This window comes from Protopterus annectens, chromosome 2.part2 (genome assembly GCF_019279795.1).
Source record: "Protopterus annectens isolate FY-2018-M chromosome 2.part2, PAN1.0, whole genome shotgun sequence".
NCBI lineage: Eukaryota > Metazoa > Chordata > Ceratodontiformes > Protopteridae > Protopterus > Protopterus annectens.
This window is the reverse complement of record NC_056730.1, coordinates 354,101,300-354,118,739: the sequence shown is the minus strand read 5'-3', so window position 1 is coordinate 354,118,739 and position 17,440 is coordinate 354,101,300. Positions and strand designations below refer to the sequence as shown.

Below are 17,440 nucleotides of genomic sequence, written 5' to 3'. Positions count from 1 at the left end.
GAAGTAATAGGTGGATTTATTAAAACTTATTTGGACGTCCAGGAGCTTCAGGGTACAGTCTTATACAGATTAGTTATAGACCATTTAATTAAATCTATGCATGTTTTCCTGTAAGGTGAATATGAACTGATGCTATAATACAACTTCATCTGAGTTTTATTCATTGTTGTTTGGTGTTGTCAACCATCATATTTTAGTAGACTATAAGACGGTTAGCTTTGTACATGAGTAAACATCTTTTGCAAAACAGAAAGCATGCATGATTTATTAAACCAGTTATTGAGTGCAATGCATGCACAGTTTATTTATCTCATTAGTAGCTGTATGGTGTGGAATGTCACAACTCTAGCAGCCTATATACATCTTACATTCCCTCACATTTTCTGAAAAACACACTTAAAAATCATAAGATAAGCAAATGTAAATATTTTATGCACAATAAAATGTATTAAAACAATACAAACAGCAATGTGATTATCAGTTAGAAGTATTCTTTACTGTGATAATAGTCAGTGGATTCGTAGTCTTACCATAAATACTATACTATATTATAATGCACACAAACCCCAAGTTATATTTTTTGCTATATTTTCTCAAATAAACTGTCATATATTGGAAACTGTACTACCTAGACATATATTGCTAGAACATTTTTGTTAACCAGACGTAAGCTTTCATATAACAAGACATTCCTCTGTGAGTGTTTGTTTATTGAGATATTCATAGAAATATGAAGCACTTGCTTAATTGTATAACTAAGAATATAAATAACACTAGATATGGCTCAAGATGTGAGACTTACAGTGTAAAAGTCAAAGAGAGTTTTTTTGCCAACATGTGAGGTTTCATGTGATGTCATGCAGCAGTTTGTAAGTCACTTGCTTTTTGATATATTAAGTACATATGGAAAAAACATCTAGCAATATCTCAGGTGTAGTGTGATTTAAAATGACATAGACAATGAATATTCCTGTCTCCCACCATGGCATTTCACACCATGCCCCTTAATATCATGTGGGGCTCTCGGGTATGAAAATGTGAACCTAAATAAGGAAATATGAATAATAAGTGACAAACAATGATTAATTTTTCTGCTGCAGGACATCATAGATTAACAGTCTTGGTGGCGTTTTGTTAATAATGTGTCACACATTCTAATAATGCTTGTTATTATCTGGTAAGTCACTTAGTTAAATAAGCCAGACCCAAAAAAAGGTCTTGATTCCATAAAGAACTAGACCCACAAAAAGCTCTCGATGCCATAAGGAACTGTGGGTGTGAACTGAAGATATGTAAAAAGGTTCTACAGACTTAGGTTCATAGGTTCATAGGCTATCTAGGTACTAGGCTATCTGCCCGAGGGCACTTATAAACCTAGCCAGAGTGTGTCGGCTTTCGCTAACTTGAATGAGTTATTTACTTATTTGACTTTAACTGGGGTAGAGTATTAATTAAGACTGACCAATATTAATCTTATCATGATAGCATACAGAAAAAAATTGTTTTATTATTACACATGCATGAAAAATGTTTCCTATAAGAAAATACACCCAACATGCAGTACAGGCTCCTTCTGCCATCTTGCCTATCAATGTGCAAAGTCTTGATTCTAGTATATTTGACAGCAATAGCGCACATGATGAACTTCATGGTAGAATATAGAAAAATGTCAGGATATACAAATTGTTGTGCCTGTTTAGATTTGACATGTAATTGATGTGTGTTCCTATTCTGTGTGGCTCAGTAACATAAACTTGTTTGTTGCTTTTAAGTTGACAGTTACATTCGGCAAAACACAGAACCATATTTTCAGAAGTATTGCTTTGTAATACGTTGTGAAAAATGTGAGTATAATACTTAAAAATCTTATAAAAGTTATGTATGAATTGTGTATCATGAATTTTGTGTCAAGAAATAGCCTATTTTGAGGCATATTTTAAAGGCTGAGTCAAAATTAACAAAACTGATAGGTAATATTAATCAGGAGGATGTCTATGCAGTAAATGAAATGGAAACAAAAGTTTAATATTTTTTAGTAAGTTTATTATGGAATCTCTAATAAAAGTTTCATAATTAAAAATGATTATAGGTGAGCTAAATAAAATAAAATATTTTATATTTATCCATTTTATGTGGTAAAACATGATACATATGAACTGCTCCTGACAGCATGAAATGTTTATAGCTTGGAATAATTTTCATCTCACCAAACCCTCATAGCCAGTGAGCAGAAGTATGTACCTGGGAAGGAATTATTGGTCTTTGCAGTAATGTTGCTCAGACATTTCCCCAAACCAAAGGCTGGAAAGATATTAAAGGGGAAAAGTCATTACAGATGAGGGGTTTATCAAGCATCGATACATTCTGTAAAGTAATGAGGGAGTGAAGAAAAAGGAATGGGCTAACATGAAGACCATGTGGGAGAGAGTTTGGGGGTATCATGGTTGAGCCTGAGAAGCTATATAGGCTAGAACAAGAAAACCAAAGTGAAAGGCATGATGGGAAGAAGATATGAAGTAGAAAAGAAGATTTAAGTGCAAGGAAGGAGTACACTAATGACAATGTAAACACTAAAACCAAAATGCCATTTTTTTCATAAGGAGTGGATAACCAGGGACATAAATAATGCAACAAATGAAGTTATCTATGTGTATGATGATTGTAGTCTCATTATATAATGTATATTTAACAGGGCAGACTCAATATAAATAAAGACCATTATGAATATATGTTAACATAAGCTGGGACCATGGAATATGAAAGTGAGGCTATGAGAAAAAAAATAAGGTGAATTAAAATGAAATCAATAAAATTATAAAGATAACAATACTTCAGGTTTAAGATGATTTGCAGTTGATGCAGCACTTATGATGATTTAATTTAAATCCCCAGACATATGGTAAAAAAAGCAATTATACGATAAAAGGATGCAGCATTCTTATTGTATTCTGAGCTCCAAAAGCAAAAACAAATCCAGTCAAAAGTCATTTACTCTCTGCCAGTAAGTAGAGAATTTAAAAATATTAACTCAAACTTCATACCTGTCATAGTCTAAACAAAACAAAAATGGTTAAAGTCAAAACCAATGGGGAGACAGAAGCCAGTAATCAGAAACAGATTTTAAGTATTGCTTTTATAAACTCAGTAAGTCAGTAAAACAACTGATTGGCATTATAATGCAGTTTTCTAAAGGATATGAAATCTAAATCTCAAATTTATGTCATTATTTATTTCAATCCTCCTTGATTTGCCAGACATTGACAAATTTTATGAGGAACAGACCAAAAACTGTGAGACAAAAATATGGCCTTTCTGTGAATATCTGGACAGTTCAAAGGTATGCTTCACATGTAACAAGAAAAACTGCAATCCAAATTGTAGCTTGCTACAGATCACCCACCATGGCCCAGGACCCCCATTCCACATCTCTGGAGACACTGGGAAATATGAAGGTCCTACCAAACACCCTAATACCGGGTGATTTAAATTACCCAAACATAAAATGGGAGAACTACTCAAGTACTAACTCCCTTGCCCAATGCTTCCTAGAATTTATAAACTCGAACGCCCTGGATCAACTTGTCAATGGGAGAGTGACCTAATGGTTAAGGTGTTTGCCTTACAAACACAAGGTGCAGTGTTTGAATCTCACAAGGGATAATTGGCTAGGCTTAAAATGACCCACAAGGGCAGTTAGCCTAGTACTAATCTATGAACCTATGAACCTAAGATATACAGCTATCTGCTTATTATTTGGTTGGGAGGATGGCCTAATGGTTAAGGTGTTTGCCTTACAAGCACAAGGTACAGGGTTTGAATCTCACAGGGAATAATTGTCTAGGCTTAAAATGGCTCACAAGTGCAGTTAGCCTAGTACTAATCTATGAATCTATGAATCTATGAATGAAAAATACCCCAACCAGAAGGATCAACATATTGGACCTGGTCATTACCAACATGGGCGTCCGGTGTTCCACACCAGAGGTCAACCCCTCGCTGGTTAGATCAGACCATAGACTAATCACTGTGGATATCCACATTCTGCCCCCACCCCCAATCAAGGAAACAACAGTGAAAAACTTTTTAAAAGCAAACTTCACGTTACTTAAAACTGAGGTGGAAAGGTTCACAGCCCTCATGCTAAAGGACAATGCTGTCCGAGCTGCTGAAACCTTTACAAAGGCACTCTATGAGCATCTGCAGGAATGCATGGATTGTGCTATCCCAAGTAAAACCAAGACTCACTCCTCCAAGAAAAGGAAACCAGTCTGGTGGACCCCTGCCATAAACAAGCCATACAACAGAAGGAGGAAACTAGTACAGAAAAGAGTAAAATCCCAAGATGGAAAGACATCCCTGATCAGTATCAGCAAGAAACTATTATCCCTCATTAAATCATCCAAGGTTAGTTTTGAAAGAAAAATTGCCAATAACTCCAAAGATAACCACAAAGCATTCTTTAGCTATGTCAAGAACCTAAGTGGAAACTCTCAGATCTGCTCTGAGTTAGTGCAGAATGGCACAAAATACACTGAACCGACTGATATTGCCAACATTCTGGCAGACAGGTTTAGTGCAAACTTCACCCCCCTCTCAACCCCTAAAGGACCCATAACCATACCAGAAGAACGCAGGGCCCCGTCAATCACCAACACACAGGTTAGAACAGCCTTATCCAAAGCTAAAAACACATCTTCAATGGGACTGGACGGTGTCCCAGGCTGTGTCTTACAAGAGCTCCAAAATGAAGTAACCCTCACCTAAACACACTGTTCAAACTCAGCCTCTTTACAGGCTACATACCCACAGAGTGGCACACAGCAACAGTTATCCTGCTCCACAAAGGTGTAGCCACAATGGACCCTGGGAACTATCGCTCTAAAAGCCTGACTAGCCTGGTCTGCAAGGCTATGGAACGCATCATCATGGAACTCATTAACAGAGACATTGGGAACCTCCAAACCTTGGACCCTACCCAGTTTGGCTTTGTTAAGGGCAGATCATGCCTCTTAAACCTGGTGGACTTCTTTGAGACGGTTACCAAGGCATTAGATTAGGGAAAGGTGGTACACACAACCTACCTAGACCTCGCTAAGGCCTTCAACACCATTCCCCATTCTGGTATTATAGACAAGCTCACCAGCTTGAACATAAACCCCTACATCATGAGATGGGTTGCCAACTGGCTCATGGATAGAACCCACATGGTGAGAGTTGCAGACTCTATGTCCTACTCTAAACCAGTTCCAAGTGGTGTCCCCCAGAGCTCAATCCTAAGACCCCTCCTGTTCGGTATATACTTCTCAGAGGTACAGGCAAGCATAGGAGGACTATGGCTGACCAAGTTAGCAGATGACTGCAAACTAGGGGCATTAATTGATTCTCCGGCTGATTCAGACACCCTCCAGATGGGTCTCACTGAGACGGATACCTGGTGTCAAAATCATGGCCTCAAGCTAAATGCCAAAAAGTGCATAGTCATCCCCTTTGGAAAAAACAAAGTACCCACGAACTACCACGTAGGTGGTAGGCCCCTAAATACAGAAAATGTAATAAGGGATCTGGGGACCCAAGTAGATAGTAATCTCTCCTTTGATAATCATATTGCCAAGGTGGTTAGAAAGTCCTTCTATGTGGCCCACGTAATCAGAAAAGGGTTCGCATCTAGAACAAAAGAGGTTATTGTGTCTCTCTACTCATCAGTCATTAGACCCATCATAGAATACAATGCCCCATTTGGGATGTACCTTACAAGACACCTGCAACAGTGGGAAAGACCACAAACGCACCTCACCAAGAGGATTACAGGCCTCAAACAGATGCCCTATGCAGCCTGACTCAAGAAACTCCAGCTGTACTCGGTTGCATACCGCTTACTCAAAGGTGATCTCTGCCTGATATACAAGGCCATGTCCAACCCAGAATTGATGGACATGCTCCACCTAAAAAAAAAATCAAATCCCGGAGAGCCACACGCTCTAGAGATATAAACCTCACCACAACAATAAATAGGACATGCTGGAGGGATAGATTCCTATCCCAGAGACTCCCCATGCTTTGGAACAGGATTCCAATATACATCAGGCAGAGCCCCTCCCTAACACTCTTCAAGAGAAACCTTGACGGGTGGATGGGAATCAGAAAATTTACCCCGGGGATCACTGCAGTGGCTCTATTGGACAGTGGCACAGGGAACTAATGGCTCTGCTGAACAGAGGCACAGGGAACTAATCTAAGGGGGTGACAAAAGCCAACACATTCTGACTAGGCTTATAAATGCCCTTGGGCAGATAGCCTAGTATGTACCTATGAACCTATGAACCTATAGTCTTGTTTTGGGGAGAGAACAACCAATGGGAAATTAGTTTAATTCAAAGAATTTTAAAACTGAAGAATTGCAGCCAGAAACTGGGATGGTGAGGGGAAGTTCTGAGAGCTGAACAGTGTTTTGCTTAAATCAAATGTTAAAAGTTCTTTAATGAGAGGATGGCTGAGAAATGAAATTTTCTGCTTAGATGAGAGGTGTGCATTCATACTGCCAATGGTGCTGCCACTAGCTATAAGAGTTGGTCAGTGTATAAAACAGCTGTCTCTATAACTGCAAAAACCTGGGGATCAAGTCCTGTGGACTCTACTTCAACAAGTTTGTATGTGTTGCAGGGAATATTGCATACAATAGAACTTTGATTTCATGTAATTATCTGCCTCTGTTAGTGCAAAATTGTGTCACTTTCAGTTTGGACTGCTACAGTACAACATACATAGGTTCATAGGTTCATAGGTTCATAGGTTTATACTAGGCTATCTGCCCTAAGGCATTTATAAGCCTAGCCCAAAGTTTTGTGGCTTACGCCACCCCTTATATGAAAAAATACTGTGCCCATTAGTTTGTTGTGCCTCTGTCCAGCAGTGACACAGAGATGATTCCCGGGGTAAACCTACGATCTCCCATCCACAGGTCAAGATTTCTCTTGAACAGAGCCAGCGAGGTGCTCTGCCTCACATGGACCAGGATTTTATTCCACAGCATAGGGAGTCTCTGAGTGATAAATCTATCCCTCCAGCACTTCCTATTTATATCCGTGCTAAGGTTTAAGTCACTTGCTCTAGTGGTTTTGGTGGATTTGGATTTTTTGAGGTGGAGCATGTCCATTAATTCCGGGTTGGACATGGCCTTGTATGTCGGGCACATGTCACCTCTGAGCAGATGGTATGTGACTGAATAGAGCTGGAGTTTCTTCAATCTGGCAGCATATGACAGATTTTGGAGTCCCTTTATCCTTTTGGTGAGGAACTTTTGGGGTCTCTCCAATTGCTGCAGATGTCGGGTGATATACATCCCAAATGGGGCATTGTACTCGATCATTGGTCTGATAAGTGAAGAGTACAGGGGAACAATGACCTCACTAGATCTGGATGTGAATCCCTTCATGATCAGGTGGGCAATGTAGAAGGTCTTTCTAACCACTTTAGCAATGTGAGAGTCAAAAGAAAGGCCACTGTTAACCTGGGTCCCCAGGACCCTGATAACCTCTTCTGTGCTTAGTGGATTGTCGCCTATATGGTAGCTTGGGGTTACCTTGTTTTTCCTGAAGGGTATGACTATACATTTTTTGGCGTTTAACTTCAGGCCATGGCTCTGGCACCAGCTATCTGTTTCCGTGAGTCCCTTCTGAAGGATATCCGTGTCCGATGCACTTTCCACTATGGCGCCCAGTTTGCAGTCGTCTGCAAACTTTGTCAGCCAAAGTCCTCCCATGTTGGCCTGTACTTCTGAGAAGTAGATGCCGAACAATAGGGGGCCAAGGACCGAGCCCTGTGGGACACCACTTGTGACCGGCTTGGAGTCTGACATAGCGCCAGCAACTCTAACCCTGTGGGTTCTGTCCTTAAGCCAGTTTGCAACCCATCTTGTGACATATGGGTTTACATTTAAGCTGGTAAGTTATTCTACAATACCCGAGTGGGGTATTGTGTCGAAAGCCTTTGCAAGGTCAAGGTAGGCTGTATGGACTGCCTTTCCCTCATCAATAGCCTTGTTGACTGTTTTGAAGAAGTCGACCAAGTTCAAAAGGCATGATCTGCCCTTGACGAAGCCAAACTGGGTCGGGTCCAATGTCTGCAAGTCCCCTATATCATTGTTTATGAGCTCCATTATGATCCTCTCCATAGCTTTGCAGACTAGACTTGTTAAGCTTATGGGGCGGTAATTACCAGGGTGCGTAGAGGCACCGCCTTTGTGGAGTGGGACCACAGTTGCCGTACGCCACTCCTTGGGCACGTATCCTGTGGTAAGGCTGAGATTAAACAGCTGCCTTATGTGCGGGTTTAATTCCTCATTTAGCTCGTGTAGCACACAGCCGGGGACACCATCCAGTCCCATTGATGCTGTGTTTTTAGCTTTAGAGAGAGCAGCTTTCACCTGCGCATTTGAGATGTCTGGGAGGTTACACTCCGCTGGGATAGTTATCTCTCCTTTAGGGGGGGAGAGGGGGGTGAAGTTTGCACTGAACCTGTCTGCCAGTATGTTGGCAATGTCTGTGGGTTCAGTGATTTTTGTATCATTTTGAACTAATTCTGAGCATATCTGGAAGTTTCCACCCAGGTTCCTAACATAGCTGAAAAGGCCTTATGATTGTCCTTTGAATCCATGGCAATTTTTCTCTCAAAATTGGCCTTAGTTGATTTTATGAGTGCTCGTATTTTTTTACTAATAATGATCAGGGGTGACTTCCCTTTTATGGATTTTGTTCTATCATGTAATAGCTTTCTCCTCTTATTGTAAAGTTTGTTAATGGCTGGGGTCCACCAGACTGGACGTTTGCCCTTTGTGGAAAGAGTCTTGGTTTTATTTGGGATTGCCTGATCCATGCAGTCCTGGAGGTGTTCATAGAAGGCATTTGTAAGGGCTTCTGCAGCATGGGTTGTGGTTTCCACTGGCTCAGGGGCCTTGAAGGATACCACACCAGTCTTGAGTAGTGTGAAGTTTGCTTTAGAGAAGTTCTTCACTGTGGTCTTTTTTGTTTGGGGTGGGGGCGGGATGTGGATTTCCAGTGAGATTAGTTTATGATCAGATCTCACCAATGAGGGATATACTTCCGGTGTGGAGCATTTTGTCCCCATGTTTGTGATAATGAGATCTAGTATATTTTCTCCTCTCGTGGGAACAGTGACTAGCTGTTCCATGGCATTTGAATTTATGAACTCCAGGAACCGTTGGGCTAGAAAGTTAGGGCTTGAGTAATGTTCCCAGTCTATATTCGGGTAGTTGAAGTCACCCAATATGATGGTGTTTGGAGATACATTTATACCCTCCAGTGTCTTCAGGAAGGCTGTGTGGGGTTCCTGAGTTTGAGAGGGTGGCCTGTAGCATGCTACAATTTGTAGAGCAGTTTTGCCTATGGTTAGTTGCACCTGGATGGTTTCGAAGCTTTGCGTTGCCACCAACCTGGAGGTGTGGGTATCATTTATGAATATGGATACACCCTCCTTTTGTGGTGTGGTCCGGGTTTTGGGGCGGAACGCATGATATGAGGTAAAACCTAATAGTGCCAGGGTGCTCTCAGGAGCCTTGAACCAGGTTTCAGTTACAGCACAGACATCGATGTTCTCCATACTGAGAAGGGCCTCGAGTGCGTGCATTTTGAGATTTAGACTTCTGGCATTGAGCAGCATTACCCTCAGTTTCTTCCCATTTTTGTTTTCTAGGGTGGTAGGTTTAGAATTTGAGCCTTGCCTAAAAAGGCACTATGGGGTGGCAAGAGCCTTAGCCAATATCCGGAATCCCAGGGTGACAGGTGCAAGCCGTCCCTTGCGAAGCAGCGTGGCTTGTCAAGCATGTCATCCCAGGCAGACAGACACTGGATCCCCTTTGAATGACACCAGACATTAAGCCAATTGTTAAAGCTGATCATCTTGTCTCTATATTGTGGCATCATTCTTGGTGAAGGAAGGATACTGCTCAGGGTCAGGGTCATACCTGCCTGGGCTACATAATCAGAGAGCTCCTCTATGTCTCTTTTCATGTAGTCCAGGGAGGTATGTCTCAGGTCGTTCACACCAGCATGGACAATGACTGTGTCATATTTGTACTTGCCATGGAGTGACCCGAGTGCTTGTGTTATGTGGCGGATTCTAGCGCCCGATAGGCAGCTTACTGTGACCCTCTCCTTGTTCAGTCTGGTGAGTGGGACGTCAGTGTGTCTGACTATGGAGTCACCTATGACAAGTATGTTTGGTGTTGTATTTGGCCTTAAGGGCTGTGACTGCTTTGCACTCTGATTTTGTGGTTTCTGATTTTATGTTTTCACAAGACCTTTGACAAGGAAAGTAGCTGTCAGAAAGTGCTTTGATGGTTTGTTCTACAAACAAAAAGGTGTAGAATAAATTGACTCCTATTTCCTAGAAACATGCACTCGCCTCTGAATAAGCCTCAGGCTAATGGCCTACAAAGTCCAATACAGGAAGGAGTTAACATATTTTTAAGACAGAGTCTTGGCAAACCTCGCCTTCTTTTCAGTGTCTGTGTTCTCCTGTGTAATTCGTTAACTGGATACTTAAAGAGAGAGTTCCCTCACTGGAAAGTTTTGAAAAAAAAAATTCTAAATGCTTGCAAACTTTTAATGATTATGTCTGGTAGTTATTGCAGAGGACTAAGGCTATGAGCCTTTAACGAGCTGCTTCCTGTGGTACAGGGTTTCATTCCATCAGCTTTCATTTGCCTATCTGTGTGACCTGGAGCAAGTGACTTAAGCAGGCAGTACTTTGAGACAATTGGGACTCTGGCTAGGCTCTTTAATGGTCTCCTACACTGTATGCCTATTAATTCCCTATGAATCTATGCTCTTATTAAAATATTTTAAATGAAATTAATACTTTTAATTTATACTTTACTTCATGTACTGCTTTGCATTCATTATGTACTATAATAACTTAAAATGTTTTAAATGTACAGTGCCTACTGTACATACAGAGTGTACTTTACCAGTGAAATATTTTTCAATCTGTTTGTGCCTTGCATCAAGGCAAGATAAAAACCTCTAATTTGCTGTAACTAGTTTAATTTCAGTAAACTGGACTTTAATACTCTTTCTGTCTTGTGGTTTTGTACTAAATGTCAGGAAAGACTGCATGTAATTGGTTCACAGCTACAGCCATCCTCAACAACCCATGTCACAAGATCTCTTTTCCAGTTCATTATTTCTCTTATTTACTATATGTGATGCTATCTTAGCTAGCATGCACACAGTTCATTCCTATCAACTGTCCCTGATTTTCAGGGACATACTTGATTTTGACTAAAATTTTAGCTCTCTCCCTCTTAATCCCTCCTGAAACTGGTGATTTATTTCAGAAAAGGTGATGAATTTCACTTGATAAATAATGACACTAATTAGAGTTATATACCTCTTACTTCAGAACATGTATATTAATTCACATTTTCTTATTCTGTCGGCATCTCAAGTTAATAGCAATAATATTTTAAAATTTGTCCCTGGTTGTTGCTGCTCTGGTGAGTATGTCTCTGATGGACAGAGGCAGGCCGTAAGTCATCCCCTGTATAAATCAAGTTTGTGGGTCACATTTGGGTTGCACAGCTAGGCTTATAAGGCCTATAGTGGTTGTTAGCCTAATACAGAGCTATGAAGCTATTATTTCTGGATTTGTCCCTGATTCTGATGAGATTTGCCCTGTTTAGTTGAAAGCTACGACACACTCACGAATGGTATTTGCCTGCTTGTGTAGATATGATTGTGTATTTAGATGGTACAGTATTCCTTTAGGAAAACTCCTGTCATACTACATTAATTCACTTCAAAGACTCTTACATTCAGCATTTAACTTTGCGCCTACTGCTCCTTTCAATTCTGGCTGAACTCTAGATTACTGTCACTGATTTTTTCCTAAAGTCAAACAGCTTTGAATAGTTTCAACTTTTAGATATATAAACATCTAATTAGTTAATTTTGCTTTTCACATTTTATTGATTTGGATTTATAGATAAAGAAAGAACTCAATTGAAAAGAAACTATATTAACAAGAATTCTAAAACCGTCAACACAAAGTTGACTTTGATATAAAAATAAATATTTTGTAGGGCTAAGGCCTTTTGGGGGATGCTGTCTCCCCTACATCTGTATCACAAAATATATAATTTCAAGATCACATATCCCTGGGGGCAGTCTTGGTAAAGATGACAGCAGAATCTTCAGTAAAACTTGGGAGTCGAGTCAAATAGTTCATTCTCTTTCCATTTCATCAAAACAAAGTAGCGTCTTTAGCATGTACCTTAATGACTCACTGCTCATCGAGATCCACTTTAAATGAAGGGGCCATATAGAAAGTAGAGCCTGCACATATCTCTGCACCCTATACTTGTTACCGCATGAGTCCTGCCTACCTTCAGCTGTAGTCACTTCACATTCCTTTCCTCTGTACTTCCTTTCTAGAGCAGGCATCCTGTACAATGTGTTCCGTCACCGACCTCGGGCCTTCTCTCTGCTACTGTTTTTTTTCCCTGTGTCGCTCTCATTCCTCTTCTGGTGCACGTTTGAGTGGTATGATTCTAGTCCAGTTATCTTCCCATTACTTTGCTTTCCTTTTTGCTGTGAACGATGGTGAATATTTATCATGTTTCTAAGTAATCCACGCAAGTGTTTTGATGTGGCCAGCAGACAGCTGAAATGTGGTTTTCAGTACTTATCGTAAATTCATGAACAAGTAGTACATGATCCAGCTCTTTCTTTAAATGAGTAAGCAAGGTTCTGATCCCTCAGAACCACTGGAAAATGATTAAGTCCCACTTCCTGAGCCATCTCTGTACAGTACTCAAGATTCCCTGTTCTGGTTTCTGTATAATTTCTAAATGTCGTTCAGTCTTACTCAGCTAATTTCCTGTATTGCAAGTCTGCTACTTGATTTTCCTTAATCTTCCTGGTACAGTTGCCTCTTCACTCAAACCCTTTAAGCCTTTTTTTATGCCCTCTAGTAACACTTTGAAATTAGCTTGTATTTATGTTGTGTATTTATTTAATGCTTTCTAATGGTTTGATTTGATGCATGCTATTGTGTGTAGAAATCAGTATATTCTAACGATAATGCTATAAAATATTAATCGAATAATATTTATAAGGAAAGCAGTTCATTGGAGAATGTACACAATTCATTAATAATGCACAGAGAATATGTATATGCTAGAAAATCTGAATAGCATTACTTATAAGCACTGTTTGAATTACATTTTTTCTTTTTTAGCAGCCAACTTCCATATATTATCAGCAGTGTTAACAGAAGCGTAACATTTGCAGTAAACTTAAGAAACAATAAAGAAAATGCATACAATGCAAACGTCAAAGCTACTTTTTCAAAGAATTTGTTCTATGCATCGTCCACAAAACCTGTAAGTAAAGCAAAAGAAATGCATATACATATATTTCTGACTAGCAAATAAAGTTGAGATAATTGTTTCTTTCTCTATACATTAAAATTATTCTTGTTTATTCACTACATAGTTTTCCCCTCTGTACTGAGTACTTATTATATTTAGTATTCACAGAGTTGCATTGTCTTGTAGCTCCTAAGCACGTCATTAAATTCTTTCTTAGCATTTCCACTGCATGGGGAACTTGGGAAGAATTTTGTTATTGTAAGAAAAAAGCAAAGGAAGTGCATGTGTAAATATTCCATAAATCAAATGAAAATGATCTTTCAGTAACACATGACCTTGGAACACAACTCCTTCCTAGGGGACAAAACATTTGCCTTTTGCTTTCAGAGCTGGACAATTAAAGATTTAAGTAAAATGTGTCTCATTATTTTTATTAGAAATAAGGCACGATTGTTTCTTAAGTATACTGTCATGTTTATATTAGTGTTGAGGGACAGGTTATTCATACTAAACAGAGAGCTTTACTTACAGACATTTAAGTACAAGCTAATGTTTTCCAGTGGTCTCGACCTGTATGTTAGCAGTTCACAAACCACAAATTATGTAATATTTTGTTGTTCTCAACAGAACAAACTACAGCATTTTCCCTTTTTTTGTCTCCCAGCCTACTGAGATAAGAAGAAAACACAGCACTTCCATTCAAGCATATGCTGTTAAAAATAATTACAGCAACTTTGTTAGTATGTTGACAGGCTGACAAATGGATAAGTGACAAAAGAAAATTATGGTAACTTTCAAGTGTGAAGAAATCTGCTTTAAGAATTTGAGGTACCCAGGAATGCAACCAACAGTCAAACCATGTTTAATTCTGTAACAAAAGGTTTCATACCTTTGGCAGTTCTTTAGTCAGCCCATAATTATAGGACTGCAGATGCTCCACAAATGTAATAACCCTTCCCTGTAAAAGTATGTACAAAGATAAGGTTCCCCAGAAAGCCTTTAGTGATCTTGAGGTACTGTATCGGAGTAGTTTTCTTACTTGTCTAAATGCATACACTAGTTATTAGAGATAATTAAACAAGAAGCGTTGCTTATTTAAACTGATTTTATATTTTATAACTATGTATGTATGTATATATATATATATATATATATATATATATATATATGTCTACTTTGAAACATCTAAAACCCATAACATCGAATTTCATAACATCTAACACTACAAATCACAAGAAAATAACATGCCCTCCACATATAACAACACCAAACTACCAAACACACATTTTATTACGTTTCTGCACCCCTGCACCCCCCCATGTGGGGGGCTCTGCCCCCACCCCACCCCCATCAGTTAAATGTACCAACTCCAAGATCGCACTACGGTGGGAAAATTTAATTTCCTAACCCCACTGCATGAAGCCCCCCTGCAGAAACGTAGTAAAAAGTGTGTTTGGTAGTTTGGTGTCATTATATGTCATTATATGTGGAGGGGATGTTATTTTCATGTGATTTGTAGTGTTAGATGTTATGAAATTCAATGTTATGGATTTTAGATGTTTTGAGTTTTGGAAGGGAGGTGAAAGCCAACACATTCTGGCTAGGCTTATAAAAGCCCTAGGGAGATAGCCTACATATATATGCATGTGTGTGTGTGTGTGTGTGTGTGTGTGTGTGTGTGTGTGTGTGTGTGTGTGTGTGTGTGTGTGTGTGTGTGTTTTATATATATATATATATATTATACCTCACTGGACTATGTGAAGAGAGAGAGATATATATAGACTAGCTGGTTCAGAGAGTTTGTAATCAGGAAGCCCAGACATATCTGGGTATACATATTAGAGGATGTATACATTTCACAGTTAGTGGAGAGATAGGTGAAGTCTCCTAGCAGAATGATGCTTGAATTAATGCATAGGTAATCATTATTAATTAGGTAGGAGTTATGAGCTGTGGGCATAGAAGCACTCCTATAATTAGCCTTCATGTGGTAAGTGTCTTGTTAATAGTAAATTGAATGTGGAGGTGTTCCAAATTTCTCAAGTTAGTGTAAGATGAATGATTTAATCAAAGTAACCCCCATTAAGCTTTGGTATCAGTCATCAGTTCTGTCTTTTGACATTATCATTCTTTTCCGTAACTTTCACCCATCATGGTTCATATTATTAACATAGCTTAAGGGTAAAACACTTCCCATAATCTAATCATATCTTACTACTGTTATTAGGATATCAGTTCTCAATTTATTATTAGCTTGTAACATACATTTTTAAAGTATACCATAGCCCTTACTTTAACTAAATTTACATCTGTCATATTTAAGCTTATTTTTTGCATGAAAACATAATACTTCATGGACAAACTGTCAAGAGTTTTTCTAATAGATGCAAGTAATTCATGTACAAAACTAACATATCATATGACTTTATATGTTAGCCTTGCTTAAACTGCAATTTATGTTAGTCTTCATGTGTGCTACACTTAATTTTTATCCAGACCTTGATTTATTAAATTTGAAGAAGTCCTCCTTTTCCTGCTTCTGACAACAACAAATATCTGTTAAGTTTTGTCTCGTGCCTTCTCCTGGAACAAATACCACTGTAGGCCGCAACACTCCTTACATTCTAGCTATCTCCACCATTGTAGATTGTTAGATTCTGTTGCACACATCTACCTGTTAATCATCATCATCATCTTTTGGCTTTTCCCGTTAGGGGTCGGCACAGCGGATCATCTCTTTCCATTTCTTCCTATCCTCTGCATCTTGCTCTGTCACACCAGCCGCCTGCATGTCCTCTCTCACCACATCCATAAACCTTATCTTAGGCCTTCCTCTTTTCCTCTTACCTGGCAGCTCCATCCTTAGCATCTTTTTCCCAATATACCCATCATCCCTCCTCAGCACATGTCCAAACCAACGCAATCTCGTCTCTCTTGCTTTGTCTCCAAACTGTCCAACATGAGCTGACCCTCTAATATACTGATTCCTAATTCTATCCATCCTAGTCACACCGAGTGCAAATCTTAACATCTTTAACTCTGCCACATCCAGCTCTGACTCCTGCCTTTTTGTCAATGCCACTGTCTCCAATCCATGTAACATAGCTGGTCTCACTACCCTCTTGTAGACCTTCCCTTTCACTCTTACTGGTACCCGTCTGTCACAAATCACTCCTGACACTCTTCTCCACCCATTCCACCCTGCCTGTACTCACTTCTTCACCTCTCTTCCACATTCACCATTATTCTGAACTGTTGATCCCAAGTACTTAAACTCGTCCACCTTTACCAACTCTACTCCCTGCATCCTCACCATTCCTCTACCCTCCCTCTCATTTACACACATATATTCTGTCTTAGCCCTGCTGACCTTCATTCCTCTGCTCTCTAGAGCATATCTCCACCTCTCCAGAGTCTCCTTAACCAGATTCCTACTCTCACTACAGATGACAATGTCATCTGCAAACATCATAGTCCACGGCGCCTCCTGTCTGATCTCATCTGTTAACCTGTCCATCACCACTGCAAATAAGAAAGGACTCAGAGCTGATCCTTGATGTAATCCCACCTCCACCTTAAATGGATCTGTCACTCCCACTGCAGTCCTCACCACTGTCACACTACCCTCATACATATCCTGTACCACTCTTACATACTTCTCTGCCACTCCTGACTTCCTCATACAATACCACAACTCTTCTCTAGGCACCCTGTCATATGCTTTCTCCAAGTCTACAAAGACACAATGCAACTCCTTCTGACCTTCTCTGTATTTCTCCAGTAACACTCTCAGAGCAAACATTGCATCTGTAGTGCTCTTTCCTGGCATGAAACCATACTGCTGATCACTAATCATCACCTCCCTTCTTAACCTAGCTTCTGCTACTCTTTCCTATAACTTCAAGCTGTGACTGATCAGTTTTATCCCTCTGTAGTTACTGCAGCTCTGCACATCACTCTTATTCTTAAAGATAGGTACCAGAAACACTTTTTCTGCACTCCTCAGGCATCCTCTGACTTTCCAAAATTTCATTAAACAATCTAGTTACAAAT

The 17,440-nt window shown here is 39.6% G+C and overlaps 1 protein-coding gene across 1 annotated transcript in view; it reads left to right on the top strand.

The window, feature by feature from the left end:
* ITGA2 (integrin subunit alpha 2) overlaps nucleotides 1-17,440 on the top strand; it is a 2,089,078-nt gene that overhangs the window by 1,757,528 nt on the left and 314,110 nt on the right. The window contains exon 20 of the mRNA XM_044064418.1: nucleotides 13,255-13,399. Coding sequence (XP_043920353.1) covers nucleotides 13,255-13,399 — 145 coding nt within the window. The remainder of the gene's footprint in view (nucleotides 1-13,254; nucleotides 13,400-17,440) is intronic.